The sequence below is a fragment of the Boleophthalmus pectinirostris genome, unplaced genomic scaffold, assembly GCF_026225935.1.
Source record: "Boleophthalmus pectinirostris isolate CB_2022bp ecotype Guang Dong unplaced genomic scaffold, ASM2622593v1 HiC_scaffold_1, whole genome shotgun sequence".
Taxonomy (NCBI): Eukaryota; Metazoa; Chordata; class Actinopteri; order Gobiiformes; family Gobiidae; genus Boleophthalmus; species Boleophthalmus pectinirostris.
Genome location: NW_026570970.1, coordinates 15,887,882 through 15,905,513, shown reverse-complemented (window position 1 = coordinate 15,905,513; position 17,632 = coordinate 15,887,882). Strand labels below are relative to the sequence as shown.

Below are 17,632 nucleotides of genomic sequence, written 5' to 3'. Positions count from 1 at the left end.
GGCAATTTCAAATTAGATATAGGCAACTAAATCCATACAAGGCGTCTCTTTGTGCGTTTCGGATGTTTTATTTTCTTATCATTTGCGTAAAAGCAACTTGTGATAGAAGCACCAATATGCAGCCTACTAACTTGACCTTAACTTTGTTTTGGTGCCCCCTCTATCTGAAGTTGCAGGGGCTGTATATGGCGCTGTCTGGCAGTAAAGCAATAAAGCAACAAATACTCAAGGAAACCGTCGCCTATAGAAAGCTGTGCTTAACTGTTCAAAGTAAAGCGCGCAATAAAAGTGGTGCAGTCAGGAATGTGAGCCAAAGCAGACAGCCCTCATGAAGCGGATTAGATATAAAACATCCACACACGTTTAGGATACAAATAGACTTGTTGAAATCTAAACACAAAGAAACATATTTCACAATTATATTGGGGAAAAAACGGAGTGCTACAAAGTTGTGTTGTGAAATGCAGGCTAACCATCACCTCCATGCGCCTCTTGTACTTGCGGCTGATTTTTTTATTTATTTTTTTTTTAATTGCGTTGCGGGGATGACGTGATGGTGTGACGCACCAAGAGCCCATTTATGATCGTTGTAACTGCGTCTTTTGGTATGAGATTTAAATAAACTATATGTTATAAACCCTAGTATTCTTGGCACATAAACACCCAGATAAACACGAAAAAGTTAGAACACTATATAAGATCATCCATTGCACACTTTCAAATGGCGCCACGTCCTTCTGGAGAAATTACATCTTCTTTGCACACGGATTATCACTACAGCAACATGTGGACATCACATATAGGCCGCATTTTGTCTGGTCTCACAATGCACTGGGCAGTATAAAGAATAAAGGACTACACAGACTCGTTACCAACTCATAATAATGGTTAATATAATATACATTAATAGTCACTGAAAAATAACTAACCTTTAGACGATAATGCAAAACTCACATATTTCAATTTGTTGACGAAAGCCGTTGCAATAATTGCCTTTGCGCATTGCGTTTCTACATATTTCACGTAGTGCGCATTAGAAAAGTGGGAAAATTCTTGCTTTCACAAGAAATTACATGCTGCACCCATACACAAATTAATCCAATGGTCATGGGTTATTGATTTGCATATTTTAATTAGTACTTTACTAGAAACAATAATTTAAAATGTCAAAAATTTGTGCACAAAATGTAATTTTTTTATTCACAAATGTAGCCGCGCCAGGGTTGCGTAAAAACGCATTGCCGTGCGCAAAAGCATTTTGATGTTATTCACATTCACTATTATACAAAAAACATGCAATGAGGAATGACCTTAAAATAATATAAGCAACACAAATATAAATAATGTATATAACAACAAGTACAACAGAGAAGCCCACGCGGTGTGATCTGTGGCCTCACCTTAAATCCATGTTTAAAGACTTTCCATGGTAAATCCTCACACCTAATTAATACATTCATTATGTTCAATACCAATAATGACATGGTGCATAAACAAAGCGCTTTGAATAAAATAGCCAACCACATACCAATGTTCTCGCGCAAATTCCCATTGCATTTAAACCAAACACATCACGCATTTGACTGAATTACAGCTATTTCACCATGCACTTCTATGATCTTCAGTCGTAGACGTGAACTTGATCTCAGCCACAAGCTAAAACTCAATAATAGCACAAACACTACGGTGCATGGCACGTTTCAGCGTTGAGATGTTTGCTTTACTATAAACATTTACGCTAAAGGTGTGTTGAATGAATCGAGGCCAGTGTACACAAGGCCTTTCTGGAATTGGAAAAATAACATCTGACTGGTTTTTAACCTTTGTCTTATTGCGCATGAATAATTGCCCGTTTCACACTGAGCAATTAGGATAATACTGTGCCATGACTTCTTAGTTAGACTGTCAGTGTTTAATAACCAGTAACGCGGTGGTTCTTGGGTGGCATTCATATGAACAGTCTCTTATTGACAAGTTGCTAGTCAGGATCAAGTCCAAAGGCCGTGCGTCAATACGCACAGAAGGCCTGCTCTCGCATCATCAGCCGTTTCTTCTTCATCCTGCGGTTCTGGAACCAAATCTTCACTTGTTGGTCACTGAGGTCCAGTCTGTCCGACAGCTCTTTCCGTTTCTGTCTGTTGATAAACTCGTTCATCATGAACTCATTCTCCAATTCCGCAAGCTGCGGCTTGGAATAAGGCTTCCGCTTCTTTCTGGTTTTGACTTGTGACGAGCACCAAGGGGCACCTATGTGATCATGGGAGGAGAGTTCAGATTAGTGGTGCAGATTAACAGTATCTTGGCCATCAGAGAGAAGAATATCATTGCCTCTTTACGCTGGTGATGCATACGAGGGTGTGAGAGAAAAGGGATATATAGTTCAATAACAATAACATTGTAAAATATAGATGGATAGATACATAGATACACACATAGATACATAGATAATACTTTATTTAGGCAGAAGGAAATTAATTTTAATTCACCTGGTGACCTAAAAGCTGAAATGTTATAAACTACTGACGAATCAGTTTAAATTTGTATAGAAATGTTGATGTAAATTGTTAAACTGTAAACAGGACGAATTAACAGCGTTGTAAAGTTATTACAGTCGTTGCCATTGTTACAGCAATTTAATTATAAGATAACAATAACAATAATTATAAGATAAAATGGTGCTACATGAAAATCTGGGCATTCCTTAAGAACTATAGACTACACATGAGTGAGTGAACATAGGCTACAATTGAGTCTACCATTCTTGAAGTTGTTGTGGGAATGCATAGGACTGGCTGTAAGGTGTCATAAAGCCCCGTGAGCGTCAGGAGGAGGCTGACCTTCACTGAAGCTGCTCCTGGCGCATGTGTCCCCACTGGGCGCATCGTGGCCCCCGATCTGCACGGACTCACTCACTGGACCCATAGCATCTGCGCCTAGCGGTGGTCTGCCGCCTAGCTCAGAGTAGACCCGCTCCGCCACGTAGCCTTCATCCGCTCTGACAGGCTGCTCTCGCTTGTGATTCAAGTCTTGAAAGCCCGGTGCCTTGGTTCTGGTGTTTATCGACACAGAGTTGGGTAGGAACGGTGGACAATAGCCTCCGAATGTGCGGCTCTGCCCTGGCGGTGTGGCTGCTCCCCCAGACGCACACGAACTTGAGGAAGTCCAGGGGAACGTGCACATGTCTCTCCTGTTGTAAGGGACCTGGTGAAGCCCGGGAATATGGGCTCCATTGCCCCGAAGGTTGGAGAAATATAGCGAATCAGGCGCAGCCAAATTAAGCAAAGAACCAACGTAGCCCGGATTTAAAGGAGTCCGCTCGCACATTTCCATTGAGCTTTGCGCTAACGTTTCGTGTGAGCCTTTTAGCAACTCCTCAAGAATAAAGCCAAGGTAATTGTTGATTTGTTAATACGGGGTCACGTGATATGTAAACCATGTTGTTGGGCCCCACCCTTGTTCCCAATACTGCTCTGCTAGGTAGTCCATGAGGACATATTTGAGTGTTGTGTGGGAGGAGGCTGTGGCTGAACCCCATCCATCTGTGTGGTATTATTAAACATTAATAAGAGTGATAGGAATAAGTCCACGGCATAGGGGGAGGACTCAGAGGGTGATCTGAAAAGAAAAAGGGGAAATGGACAGTGGATAGAAATTGGCTAAAGTATATTTAGGCTACGTGTAAAGTAAGGTCATCACTCTTATTGCTGAAAAAAGTATTGTATACATGTTTTTTTATGTTGTTGTTTGATGTTGTTGTTGTTGTTTGATGTGTTTTGATGTTAAGTCTGTACAAAAAATAAAAATATTTTAACCTTTCTAAACACACTGTCTCCAGGTTGCTGAAAACATAGAATCTTTGTTTATAATTTTCCCTGAGCCACTGTTCGTTTTGCGTATTACGCATTGTCATATTTTGCACGTTTTACATTATAACAGTATATACAAGTGTCATTATAAATTAAATTAACAAGCTGGGCTTTGTATTAAGTCATTGTTTGATTAAATCTGTATGGTTTGGTTGCAGAATGCTCAGTGTGTTTGCGAGTACTTACAATAGCTAAATTGAACAATATGTCAATTAATTTTATATGCATTTTCCTTTATTATTTTTATGAATCTGAATTTCAAAATATATTAATTTAATCAGGACTGCATCCCTAGGTGGCAGCGTATTTTAATAAACCTGTTATCTTTGTAGTTTGGTTGTTATGGTGGCTGTTAGCCTTCTATCAACAATCAGGCTATCTTGCCAAACTAGTCTTGGTATGTGTATTTTAACGAGAAACACAGAAGCCTGATAATAATGTGCAGTGGGGCAATAACGCGCGTCCATCGACAATAATATTGTTCTGTTATTACACTTCAGTACACAACATGTGAACAAAAAGTTAAACAACAACTGATTAAAACCAAGACTGACGAGTGAATCTGAGAAATGTACACACTACCAAAGATGTGATGTTATCTGCTCAATTTAATTTCAGTTACAACATTTTACGAAACAATTCAGCGTAAATATCCCCCGTGCTCCCGCTGGTCTTATAAAGAGTTTAACAGCAATGGTGGAAACAAATAATGAATACATTACGCATGCCTGGAAAACTGATTTCTGACAAAGTCGTGACACACGTATGGATGAATTGGCTATTACGCTGTACAGCTTTGGCGTAGGTCTACTATGCAGCTGCCTATTTGCTTTTGAATTTATAACCTGAGGATACTGAATTGCAAAAAAAAATGAACAAAAAGACTGGGTGCAAATATTATACACTGGCTATAGCCTACTCTTATTTATTTATTTATTTATTTATTTATTTATTTATTTATTTATTTATTTATTTAGTCAACAAAAAATATTGTTAAACTAGCACATCATTGCATTTTATGGGCAATGTTCAAAAATAATACAGGGCTGAGTTTTGCTCTGTTCTCATGTGTACAAATGTTTTTGTACCACTACTCCACATGTTACCTGTAGCCTACTCTTTTCGTGTCACAAAGGCGTCTGCAATAAGAAAATGCGCCAAGGTTTAGTGTCATTCACAGCTTATCGTCCTTCACTTTTACGGCGTCAGGAGCCACAGTCTGCGTGTTTTCACGCGGCCTTTGAAGGAAGCCTTCCGCCGTCTTTTGTCCTTGGTAATAAACTTGCAGCTTCCCTCGTTCAAGTTCCTGGGGGCGATAAGAAACGCAAAGACACAGCTATGGTGGATGGATTGGATGGATTACGCACACAGCAGAGCGGAGTGTATGTTGGACTACAGAAATGCCGCATACTATTTGTTTGTCCTTTTATAACATTACTTTTGACCCACCATCCAGTATGTAAGTTCTGATATTGTATATTGAAATATTTAAGATGGCTAATCACTAAACATAAGCAAATATTCAAGAAAATCTTTAACTGTCACTATTATGTGATAGGCTATGAAGGTACACCGCAATACTGAAAACAAATCGGAGAAGGCCTACTGTATGTACATTTTGTATGTAACACAATATTTAAAATACAACCATAATAGTGCGTAAAAGTGATTAATGCACAAGTTTAGGCTTTATTTTTATCACAACAATACCACACACAATACCCATTTTTACCAACTGCATGTTTATGTTTGTGAATCTCTGAACAAGTCATGTTAAAGGGATAACAAGTATGCAAACGTTTATTTTAGTAATATATAACACTTTTGGCAACAACCGAAATCACTGCGCGTAAAAGGCCCAGAGCACGTACCAGACGAGTCAGATTTGTGGTCAGTGCAATTTTGTGAAACTGTTCTTTTAGTTTACAGTTTGGTATTGTTGTTATAATTTGCAATGTTAAAACAGACCACGAGACTGGATCAAAGTGCAACTGAATAATACAAAGAATACGTTCAGCCTCGCCGTAGCGTGTAGTGCTGACTGTCCAGACCGCATGGGTTTGCATCATCCTTACCTCTATCGATTTCTCTTTAAACAGGTCAAAAATTGAGGACCGATGTACAGTATGATGAGAGAAAGCAGAATAGATCTGTGAAAACAAAAAACAGCCTAAATCCCAAGCAATCTGACCACTGCAAATAGTATTTTCTCACTTTCTCTATTTCGCAGGCCTCCCTAATCCAAACTAGCCTGTTTTTAAACGCGTTTAGCGTTACAAAAGCTTAATTTTTTTTTGCAGATTTCTTGCAGATTGGTTCTGCAATTACTTTCTTATTGCTTATTGCTTATTATTACTTGCAAGCTTATTGCTTGTGAGAATCAAATGGATAAATGGATAATCAAATGGATAGTCTTAAAGGCATTAGAAATTTTAATATTGCCTCCTATATACAGTATGTGTGCATATATATATATATATATATATATATATATATATATATATATATATATATATATATATATATATATATATATATATATATGTGTGTGTGTGTGTGTGTATATATATATATGTGTATATATACATTTGGGATATAGTTTTCGTAATGTAATGCATAGGCCCTAACCCTAATGTTTTGTTTTGTTGAAGTAACAGTGGGCCTATTTTACTGGAGTAAAAGTTTTTATATTTTGATCTATACTTTTGATGTTTTATCTTGACACTATTAAATGATTTAAAACAATGTTTCCACTCCGTCATGTATGACTGATTATTTTCTCATTTTTGTTTATCCTCTGAAAATAAGGTTTTGCTCTTTCAATGAAATCAGCAAGATTATAAATCAGATGTTCCGTCCAGACATTTATTAGTATTGACTTGAGTTGTAGATTCCTCAAATAGGCCTATTTTTGTATTACTTGAGTAGCAGTACTATTTTGAAGCCTACTTATAGGCTATTATTTTAACGTTAATTTTACTTGTTACTAATCACCAGGGATTGAATGTTATATGCGCAATTTTGTATTTGCTGTGTAATGAGGCAGTACTTACTTAAAATATTCTCCTTGAATTCAAATAATTTAATTGCAAAATTAAGCTCGAACTGGGTTAGTGTTGTAAGCTATATGTCATGTGTCATACGTGTGTGTTAAATACACACAATACGTACAACACATGGTAAACCTAAGATTGATCTTGAATCAAAAATATATATATTTTTTTTTTCTGTGACCAAGAGCATTCTGAATCGTAAGAGTGACCGTGAATTTCATTTCTGCCCCAAAATTGCCTTTTGTTTAGTTTTTTTTTTTTTTTTTTTTTTAGCAATTACGTTGTATGTCCACTAGATGGTACCCCTGTACAAGGAAAAAAAACAAGACTTAACTCAGCAAGATAATGTCCTTTTAAAGTGTAATTCTTAAGTGCAAGCACTAGATGTCAGTCAAGTATAGTGTGGTGGTTTCTTGTTATGTGCCTTTGTTAAGACAAGCTTTACATTATTATGATTCACAACAGCTATTATTCTATGAAATAAATATATATATATAGGCAGGGGTATTTCAATTTTCAGTTGCAAAGACATTGTTTTTCTTGTGCACTTTAAACCATGTTATAATGTTATTAAAAAAAACAAAAAAACACCTGTAGTTAGTTTTGTTTCATTGACACCTGTTTGAGTAATCCTACATTTTTTAAATGTCTACATCTCCAAAGCTCAAAATGCTCTGTTCCACCTTGTGATGTCATCAAGTAGCAGTTTTCAAGTTAACAGCTATCTTTTATCTTTAGTTCATTAGAGATGAGCAATTCCAGGACTGTAATAATAATTCTAGTGAAGGTATAAGTAGGCATGTCCAAACTATGGCCTGTGGGCCAAATGCGGCCCTCAAACTAAATTTTCTTGCCCCTCAGGCTTCCAGGTGAATTGGCCTGTATTACATTAAGCAGTACTTTTTCACCGCATGTTTTTGAAAATCTATCATGGTGAAGCAAAAATACCGAATTGGGTGAAGATCTAAGCATGAATAAAGGTTGTGTTGCTCATTCTAACGGCTTATAAATGTACAGATATGAATTATTGTCTATACTGATCACCAAACTATGGCCCTCAATTGGCCCTCCACTTTACCTGTGTTTTGATTTGCAAACCTTCATGACAAAGATTTGGACACCCCTGGTGTATGGAGTGTATGGAGCTTCTTATATTACCACATGACATCACAAGGTGTGTTTCTGCTTCAGAGAATTACTCTAAATATGTAGGATTTGTGTGTTAAACATGTCCAGATGAATAGCTGTCAACTTTTGTTCAGTTGACAAGTTGAATTTCTCATTCACCATGGACTTGACTTGGATGACTGAGGGATTTTACAAATATAAAATGTCTGAAACCTCTATGTTCCTTTGATTACTTCAGTAAATGCTTTCACAGAGTTATATTTCAGTGGATGTTTGAGTAATCTTGTAGGCTATTGTCCTTTAGTGCAGCAATAATCTTTTTTTGACCTACTCCTATTTCCACCCATCACTATTTGCCACTATTAAACAAAACAAAAACGAGTCTATAACCCAGAAGACATGTAACTATAGGTTTCAAAACGTCTTTCTGTGTTCAAGAAAAAAAAAAAGAAAGAAAGAAAAGAAAAGTAGCCTAACGTAAATTAAAATCCACTACTTGCTACTGTGGAATGCCACTAAATTGCATCTTTCAATTTGTGCATTTCTTTCCAAAAGCCAGCTGGGGGCGCCACAGGACGTGTAGAGGACTGTGGGGTCTCTATAAAGGAGCCGGGTGCCCACGCGTGTTTCTTCCACTCATGCCGGAGTTAATTCACGATGCCTCACGGCAGCACGCAAACAAACATGATATTTTAATAATGGTTCAATAATATAAAATTTTTGTTTGTATATGTATAGTAGAAGTGGGTTACTTTAAGAATAAATAATAGTAGTATAGTAAAGTTGTATTTAGGATCAAAGTAGGGTTTACCTAAAATAATAAAAGTATATTATAATATTAACAGAGTAACGTGAATAGATCCAGCAGGTGCATGACAGATAATTTTTACGCACAGCTTTTTTTGATATAATCTTTGAGTAAAATACCCAAATTGTCATTTATATAGAATTTAATGGTAATGGTATACATTTTATAATGATATCAATATATGTTTTCACTTGGAACAGAGATATGGATCAGTTATTAAAAAATAATAATAATAATAAAGTAACGAAAAGCTCAAAACTTGCCAAAACATGAATAATACGCATAGGGAATAAATCACCAAAAATGGCAAAAGATGGTAAAAGGGGTGTAAATAAAAGACAAAGCTTCCTAAAGGAGAGGGCGGGGAGGAGGAGGGGAACAATAGAGAATCAAAGCATGATAATATTCCTAAATGAAGAGGGAAACGTTGCCGGGCTCATTTTATTAATCAGGCTGTCAATTTGAGCCAAGAGGCCAAACCCCAGAGCAGAGTGGATCAGACACAGAGATGTAGCAGGACCACGCAGCGTCTCACTCCACTCCGCTCCTCTCTCTTGGATATTATTCGTCTGACCGAAGGCCGCCTCCATCATCAAGTGACAGCCCTCTCCTATTTATTTGCTTATAAACCTGTTACAATAAATGATCATTGGAGCGACGTCAGCCGAGCATTAGAAGAGCGAACAGCGCGCACTTTTTGATGAATGACATTTATGCTGCTGTGGGGAGGACTCTCGACTCCTTTTGAGCATTCGCCATTCTTTCATTTTGTGCGTTATAAAAAGACACTTACTTAGAGACACTTGGCGAGTTGCATGCGGATTTAGACTCCAACGCAAAACCATTTGGTGATCCAGCCCCCTGGACAAGTCTTGGTGGGTGTTATTTTGCGGCGCGGCTTGATGATGGAGAGGATAAGAAAAGAGATGATCTTGATGGAGAGAGGGCTGCACAGCCCCGTGGCGGGGAAGAGGCTGACGGACACGCCGGGGAACTCGGTGCTAGAGGCCCTGGAAAACTCGCAGCACAGCGGACGTCTGAGCCCCAGGATCACCTCTGCCTCTCTCCATGGAAACCTGGGGGATATCCCGAGCAAAGGCAAGTTTGAAATAGACAGTCTCTTCGGCTCACACCACAGCAACGACAACGGCTCAGCAGACATCTCCGCGTCGGAAAACAGGAAGAAGATGAGTCTTTATTCTGAAGTTTCCCAGGAGTCTGATATTAACAGCGATGTCGAAGTGGGTTGCCCGGCGCACCGATCTCCGAGCCAGCACAAGGAGAACAAAGGTACTCGGCCACTGTACAGCAATGATACACACTACATACGAACTAAAAAAAATCATTTAGTTTGGGCTCAATTATTTCATTTTTAGTTAACCTATTTTAATGTTAATATTTCGTTTATTATTATTATTATTATTATTATTATTATTATTATTATTATTATTATTATTATAGTTGTTGTATTTTTTTGTAGTTGTAACCTTTTTGTTTTGTCCAAATCGGGAGGCCAATTTGTCTTCACGTTTTTATATTTTATCATAATTTTACTAATGACACACAAATGTCTATAAAAAGGCATAGCTTAAATATTTACTTTTTGTTGCAATAACATTTTTTCTTGTATAGATATAGCCTAGATAGGCTTATCTTTTAAAGCCGAATTTTATTTTACTTATAGATATTAGTTTTTCATGCATTTGTTAACATATTTTGGATGCAAGTTGTTCAGAGAGAAATATATTTATATAGAGAGATATTTATATTATATATATATATATATATATAGACACAATTGCAACAGTGCAATTATTTTCGTATTATTCTTATTATTTTGATATAGGCTTCTCGGACAGTAACTCGGCGTCCTCCAACACTAGTTCGAGCTCACTGTCCAATATGAACGGCAGCTCAACGAGCAACAGCTCCAACTCAGACCAGGTCCGGAGGTACCGCACCGCCTTTACGCGAGAGCAGATTGGCCGTTTGGAGAAGGAGTTCTATCGGGAAAACTACGTATCCAGGCCGCGGAGGTGTGAGCTGGCCGCGGCGCTCAATTTGCCAGAAACTACAATCAAGGTACACATTCGTCTTCATTATTCCGCATGGTCTGGAGTGTTGTGCGCGCATGTTTTGCACTTTGGAATAAGTAGATGCCGTGCGTAAAATTGCGCTCAGGAAAATTAACGATAGCTTATTCAAAATCTGTAAGACTATATTGAAATTTTGCAAATTTAAAATATAATACAGCTTTGAAATATCTAATATAACTAATAAAAATATGTATTAAAAATACATATATATCTCCATGTGATAAAAATAAAAATGGCCTTCAAAATAAGCGTTTCGAATACGTAGTACCACAAAGTTTATAAATGTAGTTTCATTTATGATTTTTATTTAATATTTTGACGGAAAGCCTATTTTGTCAAGCAGTGAAGCACGGTAGTCTGTTCTTATGTTAGGTTCTTGTGCTGGTCTCAGTGAGACCTGGGCACGTGTTTACAGCGCATGTATTATGGCTCTGTGCAGGTTTGGTTTCAGAACCGAAGAATGAAGGACAAGAGGCAGCGTTTGGCTATGTCTTGGCCGCATCCCGCAGACCCCAGTTTCTACACCTACATGATGACGCACGCGGCAGCTACCGGAAGTTTACCTTACCCATTCCACTCACACATGCCACTCCACTATTATCCGCACGTTGGGGTCACGGCTGCCGCAGCGGCTGCAGCGGCCACTGGTGCCGCCTCATCACCTTTTGCCACTTCAATACGGCCCCTCGACACCTTCCGCGCGCTCTCACATCCATACTCACGGCCGGAGCTCTTGTGCAGCTTCAGACACCCAGGACTGTATCAGTCACCCGCAGGCCTCAACAGCTCTGCCGCAGCATCAGCGGCTGCCGCAGCGGCGGCAGCGGCAGCAGCGGTGAGTGCGCCTTCAGCCAGTGGGCCGTGTTCGTGTCTGAGCTGCCACAGCAGTCAGGCTGCTAGTACCATAGGCTCCCGGAGCACGAGTGCTGACTTTACCTGCACAGCATCCACACAGCGCTCCGAAAGCAGTTTTTTGCCGTATTCTGCCGCTGTCCTCAGCAAGACCTCAGTCCCATCTCCAGACCAGCGAGAAGAATCGTCGCTCAACAGATAACTCAACAAAGCCAGGCGCTGCAACTTGTCCATTGAGTGGAAAAAACTTGTGTAAGGTCAGGCCATGGCCACTGGAGCATTTTCTAACGGCACTGTAAAACCAACATTTTCAATGTCCATCTCCAAAAGACCGTTTAACACCCATGCGGAAATTACGCAAACCTTTGCGTCCAGTTTAAACAAATAAAAACCTTGGCATTATCTGTTCGATGTCATCTTCCCAACAACTGTTTGCATTTCACAATAGTTGTTTGAGGGAGCATAGATATTGGACTCAATGTGTAACTTTCACTCCATTCAAATATGTTAGGCCTATGCTACGTCGGGTATAACTCCATGTCAACATAGCCCTCTGTAGAGTTCATAACTCAATCAAACCAAACTTAGGCTACAATTTTGGCTGTGTGAAAGTCAACCTGGTGAGCATTATTAGCTTGGTGTTATAGGGCAGCAGAGCACGCTAATTTAGGCGTCTAGCAAGCAGAAGGTGCTACTTGGCCATCTTTCTTCACTAGACCTAATAGACTGAGATTTTGGCAGCAATAGCATCTTCCTACACCCAGCCTGTGCTCTATGGGGACACCCCTAATCAGCTACAAGGTGCATATCATTTTGCACCGCGTCTTTCATGTCAATTTTTATGTTAATAATGAGAGGATCATGACAAAAATTGCCAATCATATACCTAGATGGAGCTCCTTTGAATACATGGCTATAGTGGAGCCGGTCGTTGGGAGAGCCGCTGTCATGTGCTAACAACCCGCGGAGGGAAGTCATTAGACATACAAAAGAGGTGGAACAAAGCGAAGCGACAGACAGAAAGCACTGTAGGCCTATATGAGGCTAAAGAAGGCTTCCAAATTAAACACCAACCTACTAAGAGCTCAACCAAACACGTTGGTTAATAATAGAAAATACTAAGACACTGGTTGCCACTGTTCAATTTACATGGCCGGAGCTCGTTAGTGAAGTCCAGTGTTGGAATATTCCTGTAGGAGCAGACTATTGACTGGAACTGAGCGAAGCGCAAGGGTTCACTCGGTAGCCTGACTTTAACCTCTATCAGCGCCTGTAGAAATAGCTGCCTGTAATTTTCCGTTCCTGTTGGGACATTCACCGATATGTTGATTTTAAAACATGTGAAATATAACGCGCGAAATATTTTGCTACTGATCGCCCTCCAGCTCCACGATTGTGGTTATAGGCTAGGTTATTAATTTGGCGCGTTTTCTGTTTGGATAGGCTATTTTGCCTTTAATTTATTTTCTGTGACTTGCTGAATGTTTTTGTGTTAAACACTGGATGAACCATAGCCTATACTACAAATTGAACTCGCCAAAAATAGTCCTGACCTACACAAAACCTAAACAAAATTCAAATGGCTTTAAGGGCTGAAATGAAGCACTGAAAAACATTCAATTCCCATTGGCCTTTGTCCCTGATCTTTGTTGTAATTTCTTTATCAATGTATTTAAATTATCAATGACTGTATTATAAATATTTTAACTTGAAAAAAATGTGCAATACGAAATGTAAATCCTGTTATTTATTGATCGTGTTTGTTCTTGTAAACTAAATAAAAACAACTTTACAGATTTGGGCTGCTGCACATTAATGGCACAGACATTGATGGAAATATAGGCTATGGAACAATGCAATGGACTCTTATATCTACGAAAATTAAGATCATATCTAGGCGCTGACACAGTTTCTATAAGACAACAATTCGTAGTATTAATTAAACTGGCGCGTAAAGCTACTGGGAATATGAGGCCTGCCACCACGGGTCATTCCGGCCCTATAATTTACCATTATTTTTACATTACCTCTAAATGATACAAGCTGATTCTGTCGTTAATTGCGCTTGGTTAAAATATAGCCTCCACCTGAATGCTCCTGTGGGACTTTAAGATAAGTTGCTTTTTTGAACGTGCCCATTAAAAGAAATAGGATTAGGGCAGCAAAATATGGGCGTGATATATCACGTGTTTCCTTGCTTTTCACTACAACGAGGGTTGCAACACATCGGCTACAACAAAGGCATTGAGATAGATGGAGGGCTAAAAAGGAGAAGACAGAGGCCAGAAAAACACCGGCCACAATAACACGATTAGTTTAGTAGCCAATGCGCGAGAGCGAAGAGAAACGCGTCTTCATCATAATGCAGAAAGAACTGTCTGTCACTTTCGCTGAATGATTTTTGACAAGAAATAAATCTTTGGCTTGTTTAATATGTTATATTTTCTTTATTTCAGTGCTAATAGAAAAAACAAATTAAATGTCCAGGCGCGAGATAGAAATGCAAAGATCGATGATCCTGCCCCTACTGTCCAATCCCCCCAGTTAATTGACTGTATTTTCAGGGTAATTGAACTGCTTGTTGTAAATTGGGGATTTTATAGAAACGACATGAAAACTACATTTACTGACATTCATCGCATCTTTGACATTGATTATCTGATCAGCGCCGTGTCATGCTAACCCCCAATTCTTCATTACACACTGTTTATGAGCTGTTACAGAACAACTTGCTTGTTCCAGAATGATTGATTGCCTTATTAACGCGTGTTCTTGTAAGTGTGACCGGACTGATTACGATGCATATGTTTAGAATAATGTTTCATTTAGCTGACTGCGAGTAATACAGGGTGACAGCTGCTGCGGGGAGGACAAAAAACCTAAACTACAGGGAGCAAGCGGGGCCAAAACGCATTTAGGGTGGAACTGGAGACAAGCCTAGTGAGAGAGGTTGTGGTCAGATGAGTGTATGGATAGGCTCACAGTATCATGTGAGACAGTGGCATCTCAGCCTTTTGTTTTGTGTAACGGACATCCAGATTATATAAATAGCCTATTTTATTTGGCTACCAGGCTAAACTAAAAACAAAATTAAACATCACCCCAGAGACAAACAAGCTAATATGGAGTCCTTATGAGCTTAGATCTTGACTTGTCTTTAAAAAGCTGGATGTTTTATAAATAGCCTATAGCCTAAAATTAGCACTTTTTTATTTAGGCAAAAAAATGTTTTCATCAGAATGGCAAATATTAGGTCAATATGGAATAGCATGCACAGTTTTGGGAAAAATATCCCAGTTGCTCCTACATTAAGTTTTGCTGAAATATTTTCTATTCATACATTATGCGCAGGTTAGATCAACATAACAACAGCCCCTATGATGCCATAGTTGGTTTATCAGGCAAACACTATAATGCGGACAGGAGCCTGCTGAGATTTATGCCACCATTACGCTTCTAAAGCAGCCTGCACACTGTTTGTCTCATATCATTGCCTCTGTTCAAATGCTACTTTCATATATTACATGACATTAATTCAACTATAGCTCATTAAGACAGAATGAAATGGTTAAATTAACTTATCAACTCATAATGATGATGAATGAGGTATTAATTCAGATACAAGCTGGGCAATTTGCAATTTTGCGGGTTTTGATGGTTCTCAAATAACATTTAATATAACAGGTCATCCCCTCAATCAATTACATGGGCATGTAAGGCGATCATATGGAAAATCCCTCTTTCATGCATATGTATTGAAACATGTTACCAATTATGTTTGGAAATTGCTTAAAATGTGTAGGCATATTCTTTGCACCATATGAGGCTGTTATAATTATAGTGTCAGTTCTATTAGAACAAGTTTGAATAATTAAAATAGGCTTTGATGTTGTGCAGGCTTTTGAAACAATGAACGTTTACAGCTCTGGTTAACCCCAGACTATTTCTACAGAATTTGGCAGAAGCTATTTGGCAGAATGAGGTTTGGTATTATGTTGGACCTTCATTATTTGGTACACTTTGTGTGGAAAATTGTCACTAAAACTTTAAACTTGTATAAAAATAAATTAAAGCCAATAGAGTCCTGAAAATGTCAGATCATCAAGGTGTCATGGAGATCCCAACGGTGGCTAAAATTATGCACATATAAAATGTGTGCTACTTATTTAATATTTTAGGACCTTGAAAATAAATTGAACCTATTTCATAAGCAGTGGGATTTCATTGAAATAACACATTTTTAAACCAAAAATTGATCAACCAATAAATTTTTGGTTTAAAACAAGTGTGTGTATTTTCAGACAGTTTGTCAAAATGAACCTGTAAATAAACAGAATACCTCATGCATTTAACTTTAAGATTAAAACATCTTTGATCTTTATATCAAAAAGAAAATACAAATAAAAATTTGAACGTTTGAATAAAGTGGACCTTTAATCAACATGATACTGCCACACTCATTCTTAGTCATTATAAAAGTCTCACATCCAAAAGCATAAAGGATTGGTCCCATGCGGTGGGCAAACCCAAACCAGGATAAACACTGAAAACAAAGAATGAATGCGTCTTCTGGGCTGTGGACTTTGTTGACATTAGCTATTTAGCTATACTCTAGATTAGGAATGGGAAGCGACACAATTCCCGAGATTGGGCCCACAAGAACAAGAAAAGAGTTGGACATAATTTATAATAAATAAATTGTGCATTCATGGTTTTGGCCTTACACTTTTTAATTTGTCTGTAGCATTTTCTATTTGTCTTTTTTAGCCCATGCTTCCCAAGAAATGCTCACCAGCTTTAACCCTTCTATTTGTTCATGACAAATGTAAACACATCAGATAACATAGACTATACGTAGATTGTTATTTTTCATTCTTTTTTTTCTTCTTTTTTTTTGTTTGTTTGTTTGTTTTTTGTTTGTTTGTTTCTTTAAACTGATGGAGATGAGACAAGATCTTAAGCTACAAAATCTTCTTTTTTTTTTTCCCCAAAATGTTTACATTTGGATTGAAAAAAAAAAATGGATATGTGTTGCTGAGTTACATCTCTTGTAGTTCCAAAAAACAGTATATGGCAATAAAAATATTAAGTTAAATAAATCAAATATTGTGAGGCAAAATTTGAATTGGACAATTTATTTTATTAGGTATTATATTAAAATCTTGTCTTGTCTTGTACAAATGGGTGAAATCTCAACAGTAAAACAATACATCCATGAATGAAACTGATATAACGTGGTTAGAAACTGATTTAATATTATATCAGTCAATGAATCAAATAACTTAATTCATCCCTTAGGGGCAATTTAAAAACATTGAGTAGTCTTCATGCAGGAGTTAACAGGACGATGGGTCATGATCAGGAAGGAAAAGTCAGGGGCCACATGTCAGGGCAGTTTGACTGAGGAGGGTAACCACCCCCTGGACAAAGCTGTCCTTCCACCTCTGTGACACTGCCTGGACACTGCAGTCGACCTTAAGATGGGAGTTATGATGAATACCAGGAACATTGCGTGTGATGGGTTCTGGAGGTTCTCCTCTCCTTATAATTTGTTGCTCACTGAAGGAAGGGCAGAGTACTTACAGAGAGTCCAGTGATTTTGGATGAGGCCATTACAATGTTCTGCAGCCCGCATTTATTCTGTGCTGAGATAGGGTTGTATCAGCAGATGTAGGAGAAAGTGAAAGTGCTCTAAATTAATTAATTGTAAATGGTGACAATGAACTAAGTCGGCTTTCTTAAGAGATATTGGCTTTGTTAACATTTTTGACAATCTCATTTGTGTTTGAAGCAAATTTCATCTGATGATATTTTTTTTCCCCCTAGGTA

General features: G+C 38.2%; 2 protein-coding genes across 2 annotated transcripts; one reads left to right on the top strand and one right to left on the bottom strand.

Moving 5' to 3' along the window:
* Positions 1 to 1,193: 1,193 nt before the first annotated feature.
* On the bottom strand, positions 1,194 to 3,330 carry hoxd12a (homeobox D12a). The gene is made up of 2 exons (XM_020931934.2): positions 2,838 to 3,330; positions 1,194 to 2,247 (listed from the first exon to the last, which is right to left on the bottom strand). Exons 1-2 carry the CDS (start codon positions 3,328 to 3,330, stop codon positions 2,009 to 2,011), a joined length of 732 nt encoding a protein of 243 aa, XP_020787593.1. The 3' UTR covers positions 1,194 to 2,008.
* Positions 3,331 to 9,757: 6,427 nt separating this feature from the next.
* On the top strand, positions 9,758 to 12,005 carry evx2 (even-skipped homeobox 2). Its single transcript, XM_020931936.1, has 3 exons — positions 9,758 to 10,145; positions 10,702 to 10,937; positions 11,391 to 12,005. The coding sequence occupies exons 1-3, from the start codon at positions 9,758 to 9,760 to the stop codon at positions 12,003 to 12,005; spliced, it is 1,239 nt and encodes a 412-aa protein (XP_020787595.1).
* Positions 12,006 to 17,632: the final 5,627 nt, after the last annotated feature.

What these genes read in the sequence shown, in the direction of transcription:
- evx2 (XM_020931936.1), top strand. Translation starts at nt 9,758, where the DNA reads ATGATGGAGAGGATAAGAAAAGAGATGATCTTGATGGAGAGAGGGCTG. An exon ending in CCAGCACAAGGAGAACAAAG is followed by an intron (nt 10,146 to 10,701) that starts GTACTCGGCCAC and finishes ATTTTGATATAG; the next exon opens with GCTTCTCGGACAGTAACTCG. An exon ending in TGCCAGAAACTACAATCAAG is followed by an intron (nt 10,938 to 11,390) that starts GTACACATTCGT and finishes GGCTCTGTGCAG; the next exon opens with GTTTGGTTTCAGAACCGAAG.
- hoxd12a (XM_020931934.2), bottom strand. Translation starts at nt 3,330, where the DNA reads ATGGAAATGTGCGAGCGGACTCCTTTAAATCCGGGCTACGTTGGTTCT. An exon ending in CAGGAGCAGCTTCAGTGAAG is followed by an intron (nt 2,248 to 2,837) that starts GTCAGCCTCCTC and finishes ATGATCACATAG; the next exon opens with GTGCCCCTTGGTGCTCGTCA.